At 43.5% G+C, this 8,917-nt stretch overlaps 1 protein-coding gene across 4 annotated transcripts in view; it reads right to left on the bottom strand.

The window, feature by feature from the left end:
- Window positions 1–5,338: 5,338 nt before the first annotated feature.
- Window positions 5,339–8,917, bottom strand: part of wrn (WRN RecQ like helicase) — a 43,072-nt gene continuing 39,493 nt past the window's right edge. For all 4 annotated transcript variants that reach the window (XM_055875436.1, XM_055875433.1, XM_055875434.1 and 1 more), the window contains exon 36: window positions 5,339–5,625. In XM_055875436.1, the coding sequence (XP_055731411.1) occupies window positions 5,512–5,625 (114 nt within the window). In that variant the 3' untranslated portion in view covers window positions 5,339–5,511. The remainder of the gene's footprint in view (window positions 5,626–8,917) is intronic.

Here is an 8,917-nt window from a genome sequence, read left to right as displayed (position 1 = left end):
CTGGATAGCGTGTTCCAGTTCCAGCCAATACCCAGAAACTTCCCACAGCCATTGAAAAGGAGTGGGACAACATTCCACAGGCCACAATCAACAGCCTGATCAACTCAATGTGAAGGAAATGTGTCATACTGCATGAGGCAAATGGTGGACACACCAGATACTGACTGGTTTTCTGATCCAAGCCTCTACTTTTTTTTTTTTCTTTTTTTTTTTTAAGGTATCTGTTACCAACAGATGCAGATCTGTATTCCCAGTCATGTGAAATCCATAGATTAGGACCTCATGAATTTATTTCAATTGACTGATTTCCTTATACGAACTGTAACCCAGTAAAATCTTTGAAATTGTTGCATTTATATATTTTTGTTCAGTGTATATTTACACACACTAAGGTTGGAATAAAACTGTGAAATTGTGAAAATAATAAGACCCTTTTTAGTGTAATGAGCTGTTTGTAAAGACCACCTGAAATTTCAACCTGTTTTGGTGGGATGAAGTTTTGCCCTCCCATGGTGACATCACCATGCTGTGAATTAGTTAATAGACCAATAAGGAAAATAGTTCCAAACTTCTCTGCCAATGACAGCAAATGTTCAGTTTTCCCCTCCCCACTCAAACCACTCCCAGACAGTCCTAGTTAAATTCTTGCTTAAGAAATTAATCTTTGCCAAGAAGCAATTTTCTTTCTGACAATTTTAATTGAAAACAATCACACTAAGGTACTTAATTGTTACCAAGAAATTATTTGATATTGGGATAAAAACAGCTGGATTGAACCTTTAAGTAGCTACCCTGTTAGAGCATGCAAAGCACTGTTCCATCAGAAAATGAAATATACAGTGCCTTCGGAAAGTATTCAGACCCCTTGACTTTTTCCATATTCTGTTTAGCCTTATTCTAAAATTAATTAAATCATTTTTCCCTCATCAATCTACACACAATAACCCATAATGACAAGGCAAAAACAGGTTTATAGAAATGTTTGCAAATGTATTAAAAATAAAACAGAAATATTGTTCTTTGCTATGAGACTCAAAATTAAGCTCAGGTGCATCCTGTTTCCATTGATCATCCTTGAGATGTTTCTACAATTTGATTGGAGACCACCTGTGGTAAATTCAATTGATTGGACATCATTTGGAAAGGCACACACCGGTCTATATAAAAAGGTCCCACAGTTGACAATGCATGTCAGAGCAAAAACCAAGCCATGAGGTCGTAGGAATCGTCTGTAGAGCTCCGAGACAGGATCGTGTCAAGGCACAGATCGCTTTGTCATTATGGGGAATAGTGATTGATGAGGAAAAATAAATAAAAAAAGAATTAATCCATTTTAGAATAAAGCTGTAACATATCAAAATGTGGAAAAAGTCAAGGGGTTTGAATACTTTCTGAATGCACAGTACACTTCCAGCCAGGTAATGTTTCCTCACTACTGACAATGTAGTGGAATGCCACAATATGATCAACAATGCCTGTGATGTTCTTGCACCCCTGTGTGGGTGTGTACATATTGGCACACACACATTTGGTGGAGGGGCAGTAGGCTGCTACTGAAAAAGGCCTAGTGTCTTTATTGCAACGCTGTTAAATTGGTTGCCAAGTCACCCAAAAGGGACAAATTTAACCAGTTACGTTCATAAACTCCCCTTTTCAGAACCCTGTTTTTCAAAGATAATTCATAAAAATCCAAATAACTTCACAGATCTTCATTGTAAAAGGGTTTAAACACTGTTTCCCATACAATTAATGAAAATGCACCTGTGGAATGGTCGCTAAGACACTAACAGCTTACAGACAATTAAGGTCAGTTATGAAAACTTAGGGCACTAAAAAGAGGCCTTTCTACTGACCTTTCTAAAAACACCAAAAGAAAGACAGAGTCCCTGGTCATCTGCATGAACATGCCTTAGGCATGCTGCAAGGAGGCATGAGGACTGCAATGTGGCCAGGGCAATAAATTGCAATGTCCGTACTGTGAGACAGAGAGGCTGGACTGAGGGCTTGTAGGCCTGTTGTAAGGCATGTCCTCACCAGACATCACCGGCAACAACGTCACCTTTGGCACCAACCCACCATTGCTGGACCAGACAGGACTGGCAAAAAGTGCTCTTCACTGACGAGTCAGGGTTTTGTCTCACCAGCGGTGATGGTCGGATTCGCGTTTATCGTCGAAATGAGCGTTACACCGAGGCCTGCACTCTGGAGCGGGAACGATTTGGAGGTGGAGGGTCCGTCATGGTCTGGGACGGTGTGTCACAGCATCATCGGACTGAGCTTGTTGTCATTGCAGGCAATCTCACCGTTTTGCGTTACAGGGAAGACATCCTCCTCCCTCATGTGGTACCCTTACTGCAGGCTCATCCTGACATGACCCTCCAGCATGACAATACCACCAGCCATACTGCTCGTTCTGTGCGTGATTTCCTGTAAGACAGGAATGTCAGTGTTCTACCATGGCCAGCGAAGAGCCCGGATCTCAATCCCATTGAGCACGTCTGGGACCTGTTGGATCGGAGGTTGAGGGCTAGGGCCATTCCCCCCAGAAATGTCCAGGAACTTGCAGGTGCTTTGGTGGAAGAGTGGGGTAACATCTCACAACAATAACTGGCAAATCTGGTGCAGTCCATTAGGAGATGCACTGCAGTACTTAATGCAGCTGGTGGCCACACCAAATACTGACTGTTACTTTTGATTTTGACCCCCCCTTTGTTCAGGGACACATTATTCCATGTCTGTGGAATTTGTTCAGTGTATGTCTCAGTTGTTAAATCTTATGTTCACACAAATATTTACACATGTTAAGTTTGCTTTAAATAAACGCAGTTGACAGTGAGAGGACGCTTCTTTTTTTGTTGAGTTTATATTCCATGGAATGCAGTCCAACATCTCTACAAATAGACTGTGTATGCTTTATATACCTATTCTAAGAAGCAGATAGAGAATTAAGATGAAATGCTCTCTATTGCCATTCTGATTATCAAGTGCATAATGTAATTCTGATTATCAAGTGAAACTATGCATAATGTAATTCTGATGATCAAGTGAAACTATGCATAATGTAATTCTGATGATCAAGTGAAACTATGGATAATGTAATTCATGTGAAAATACAAACGTTGTTGACAATGGAAACATGTTTGTACCAAGGCAATAGGTAAATTAGCCAAAGTACATGTTAGATCTCTTTATCAAAGTATGGGTGGCATGAGTAATGTGATGCAATGGAAACAATAACAGCAATGAGTTCCATCTCAAAAACTGGAAACATTAACATCATTCTGGAAGACGTGAACTCCACCCTTTATGAAACAAGCAGTATTTATCTGTCCTGAATATGAATATCACGAAGGGGGTCTTTCTACATGTGAACGCTCTCATGTCGTAGACAGCAAGACAAGGACTATGTCATCGAACACACCGACTAGGAAAATACTAGGATAGCCCGTCCACCAATATCTCAGCGCAGAGGGGAAACTCTTCAAGGGAGTGCTGCTAAAATGTATTGATTATATTAGAGTACACGTGATGTAGCCGAACGCCAACGGCAATTTAGAGCGATTTCCTAGCAAAGGCCCTGCATATTAATTTAACTGGTCACCTGCTGCTCCCACGTACACCCAGCAGCAGACTCGTGTGGCTGCACTGGTCAGCCATCCAGCCCAACTTGAAACAACGGGAGTCATCAAAGAGCTTACGTCCCAAATGGCACCCTATTCCCTTTCTAGGGCAATACTTTGACCAGGGTCCATAGGGTAGTGCCCTACTTTTAACCAGGGTCCATATACTGTAGCTACAGGGAGAATAGGGTACCACCCGAGAGAGAAGCATTTGTGCTCGACGCACCTCCCGACGCTAGTTAAAGAACAATCAATCAGTAATTTAAATGCTGTGTTTCAAATCAAATCGTATTGGTCACATACACATGGTTAGCATATATTAATGCGAGTGCTAGCGAAATACTTGTGCTTCTAGTTCCGACTGTACTATAGATGTAGTCCGGGTCTCTGATCAAACTTTAACATGTTTCCCCGTCTCTATAAAACACTATATTGACTGGGCTTTTCCTCTTAAGGTTTTATTGATGAGGGCCAGGTTTATAACAAATGCGTTCAGGGGAAGAGTCCTGATCTGCACTTTTATGTTACTTGACAGCATCAGAGCTTCAGCATCAAACTAGCCACTAAATCCGAGACAGTGACTAACATTAGGTAACTAATGTAAAGTAATTGCTGACTCTGCCACTCTGAGCCAAAGAGGGCAGGCTGTTTAGAATTACCTCAAAGGGGGTTTCACTTTAGCCACAGCACCCAATGGAAATCTATAGTATTGGTACAGGATGCATCTTAGATTCAGTCAAGTCTATTTTGGTCAGCATGAGATGCACTTCTGAGAAAGCACTGTGGCCACAATGGTGAAATTGATTCCTTCCCCCCCCCCCTATATTATTGTGTTTCCAAGAAGAGGGTGGATTTTATTTTTGTTACCCTCAACAAAAAGTTAAATGCATAATTTACTACAAAAAGACATGCTCAAATACAGTTGATATTAAAAAAGAAACCATGCATACAGTATATAATCATTTATGTTAGAGCTTGATTGGACTTTTGTTTAGTTTAGCTAGACATTGCATAGTTGAGCAAATGTAGATGTCATAATGACTGCAGTAGTACTGGCCAATGCACGGATACACATGCAGTCGTGGCTTTACTGCAAGAATCACTATGAACTGTGATGGTCTTTTATCCAGGCAAAATGTAAAACAAAGAGAACCACTATAATCTGGAAACGGTAAGTGATCAGATCTACTCTGAACCTCTCCAGTTTATAAAAATGGTCAGGTCTCAAACTTTAAAAGAGCCACCAGAACAGGAAATCAACATTTGATAGTCTTATAACTGGTACAGTTCTCTTCCCACCAGGATCAAACGGTGACAAAATAAGTCTTGCCAGTAAATCTCAATAGAAAGTAGTGTCTGCAGACACACTAATCTGAGCCAGGATTAAAATGTCCACATGGATGTAAAAGCCCTGTATTTGCTAATCTCTTAACCTTAAAATGTAATTATCGAAGGTCTGTACAGGATTTGAATGAATGACACATACCTTAGCTCAGCAACAAACTGAATGATCTCTGTGATAAGGTCATCTTACCAATGATACATATGTTAATGAGTTATGTATTTTACAACATACTAATAATTATCATGTCAACTTGGCACAGTTAGATTAGATACTTCTCACTTGTGGGTACTAATTTAACTAGATGCAACTCATTAAGAAATTAGATTATTCCATGACTCAATCATACTTCCCAATGATTTCCTCTAAAATACTGTACATTCAAGTTGTACCTTTATTACAAGAAGTATTACATAATTACATGTTTTACATTAATTAGTCTGCTATGTTACATTGTTAAGTTGGACATAAACACCTTACTTGCCATTTTGTAATAAAGAAAATAAGAAACATTTGGTCAGTAAGAATAATTTGTTGGTCACTGGTCAGTTACGAAAAAAGTCCTTTGTTCTTTTTGGTTTTCTTTGTACAGGCCAACGAACTTGAGCCTCTTGGTAGTTCAGCCCAGTCCGGTAGTTTTCTCTTCGCCGGCTGGCTGACATTCTGTGGAGAGATGAACATGTGTTGACAACAATGAGTCCACTCTTGGTCGATAGTTATTGTTAGCTCCACTGAAAACTAGCAAAGCTCTACACTGATTGAGTGACCTTTCTATCCCCAGCCACAGTGTTTCCCCACCACCTCCGGTGGCGCCACCGTGTTTCCCCACCACCTCCGGTGGCGCCACCGTGTTTCCCCACCACCTCCGGTGGCGCCACCGTGTTTCCCCACCACCTCCGGTGGCGCCACCGTGTTTCCCCACCACCTCCGGTGGCGCCACCGTGTTTCCCCACCACCTCCGGTGGCGCCACCGTGTTTCCCCACCACCTCCGGTGGCGCCACCGTGTTTCCCCACCACCTCCGGTGGCGCCACCGTGTTTCCCCACCACCTCCGGTGGCGCCACCGTGTTTCCCCACCACCTCCGGTGGCGCCACCGTGTTTCCCCACCACCTCCGGTGGCGCCACCGTGTTTCCCCACCACCTCCGGTGGCGCCACAGTGTTTCCCCACCACCTCCGGTGGCGCCACAGTGTTTCCCCACCACCTCCGGTGGCGCCACAGTGTTTCCCCACCACCTCCGGTGGCGCCACAGTGTTTCCCCACCACCTCCGGTGGCGCCACAGTGTTTCCCCACCACCTCCGGTGGCGCCACAGTGTTTCCCCACCACCTCCGGTGGCGCCACAGTGTTTCCCCACCACCTCCGGTGGCGCCACAGTGTTTCCCCACCTCCGGTGGCGCCACAGTGTTTCCCCACCTCCGGTGGCGCCACAGAATAGCGAAACCCTGGTTTACCAGGTGGGCACACGACATCTTAATTCCATAATCCTCTGGTGGTAAACTGGTTCTGGTTGAGACGTCATATAACCAGTTTACAACCAACTGGTCTCTATTACAACCAGATAAAGTCTTTCATGACTTTGTGGAAAACACGTCAAATCTTCGTTATTGTAAAGACGCCTTTTTCATAAAAGACGTGAACCAAACATCCCTATCAAACCAATATACAACCTGACGCCATTGCAACCAGTTTTGCCTGCTGGGTACTCCCTTTCAAGTTCTTATCATCAACCTACTAAATATGAACTTCACACTTGTTCTGGCAATGTTCTGGTACTGAGAGCTTCACCGGCTGTCATGTAAAATATGGAAAGGTACTTCAGGGAGAAATCTGCTCCAAAGTTTTTACGGAGATCATGTAGGAGAAAGCTCTGGTGGGACTTTGTTAAATTGAATGTTTGTCTGCAGAACTGGTCCCAGTTGTTGCATCAAATTCACAGTTCTTTAGTCAAATAAAATCACATTCCATCTTTCACTCCGGTTCTTTCCACCTGAATTGAGTTGTATTGGTGCTAAATGGATGGATGAACGCAATTAACTTTTTTTTCCTCCTCGATTTTATATTTCCATAGAACCGTTGTGTGTTTTACATTTCCCAGATATTATTATTTGTTGTAAGAAATGTCCTCTATAAATCAAATTAGATTTGAAGTAACTTCTAATATGCGTATTTAACACCCATTAAAAGTAGGTGCTGTTAACATAATGAACAAAAACAGCATTTTCTTTAAATTTATAACCTTTATAAGAACAAATGATTTTATGGTGAGGCTTGTGGTGTCTCCTGAAGCTAGACAGAGATTAGAAGAAGGAGCTCTGGTGAATAAACCACACTGGATTAGGAGTCCGACCTACAGTACGTGACCTATTGGTTGGGTAAATAGAGACGCCATGCAGCCGATAACACTGCTCTTACTGAAAAACTCAGGGGTCCTCAGTGTCTCCTCAAGTCAGAGATACAAAAATGCTTAGAAGCCCAGGATGACTTAAGCTTAAAAAAAATTGAGGTTGAGGAATGCACGCAAACCTCAGACAATAAATCCCCCATCTGTGACACCGCTGATATCTACTATGACGAGTTCTAAAAACAAAGCTGACGTATTAGTGTCCTGGTCCTGTGATTGAAAACCAACCACAGTAAAAGAAACAAGCTGTTGTCAAAACAACTGTATAAAGGCTATATGAGAAATAGATCTCTTGGCCACACAGCTGATAACAACGGGATCTGGACTTCAATCTATTTGATGGGCATGTTATAATGAAGTATAGGAAATATGTACCAGCACAAATTTGTAACGGCCAAATGTGCCGAGAGACAATAATCCACATGGCTAGACTGCTACAATCGGTTGGACCTGGAGACTAAACTGGACTTCCCGGATCCTCCTTTGGTCTAGTGTCCGCAGTCCATTGTATGTCTATGTGAGTCTCATGCACGCAGCTGCATCAATACAAGACACACAAGCGTGCTATCCAACATCGGATTACCATTCATCACAATTCCTTCTAAACCATTTATCTGACCCCTCTAAATGTAATTTCTTTGAGGAGAGCATTTATCTTTTTGTTGGTCTCCCTCAATCTCATTGGTGCTAAATCTTTAGTGACCTCACCGCCGCCGCTCGGTGAAGGGGAGAACAGATCCGGCTGTTGATCTATTTAGAGGCAGCTCTAATGCACATATTGATCTACAGGTTACCATAAATAGGAGGCACAGTGGAGCGTGCGGAGAAGGTGGAAAAATAAAGCTTTCAAGTACACATTCACATCAACAGTGAATGATTGAGGGTTTTTCTTTGATGAGAAACACTGATAAAACAACAAACTCAAATTGATCGTGGTGAAGAAATGCAGTCAGTTATGTCTGGACACCCCTGCAGTCAGTTATGTCTGCATGTAAGGCTCCACAACTCAACAGTCTGCTGACCACTGCAGCCTGGTCCCAGCTCTTGACCACTGCAGACTGTGCTGACCACTGCAGCCTGGTCCCAGCTCTTGACCACTGCAGACTGTGCTGACCACTGCAGCCTGGTCCCAGCTCTTGACCACTGCAGACTGTGCTGACCACTGCAGCCTGGTCCCAGCTCTTGACCACTGCAGACTGTGCTGACCACTGCAGCCTGGTCCCAGCTCTTGACCACTGCAGACTGTGCTGACCACTGCAGCCTGGTCCCAGCTCTTGACCACTGCAGACTGTGCTGACCACTGCAGCCTGGTCCCAGCTCTTGACCACTGCAGACTGTGCTGACCACTGCAGCCTGGTCCCAGCTCTTCACCACTGCAGACTGTGCTGACCACTGCAGCCTGTTCTGTCCACACCTGGTCCCAGCTCTTGACCACTGCAGACCCTCGCCACAGCAGGGGTGTCCAGTGGCCTTTAACCCACGAGTCCCACCGCGACGCCGGCGCCAGTTGGACTTCTAACCCCTTTTAAACATTGTGTGTTTGAGCTAAAGA

This window comes from Salvelinus fontinalis, chromosome 21, assembly GCF_029448725.1.
Source record: "Salvelinus fontinalis isolate EN_2023a chromosome 21, ASM2944872v1, whole genome shotgun sequence".
Classification (NCBI taxonomy): Eukaryota; Metazoa; Chordata; class Actinopteri; order Salmoniformes; family Salmonidae; genus Salvelinus; species Salvelinus fontinalis.
Note: the sequence above shows the minus strand (reverse complement) of the source record. Positions and strands in the feature narration are given on the sequence as shown.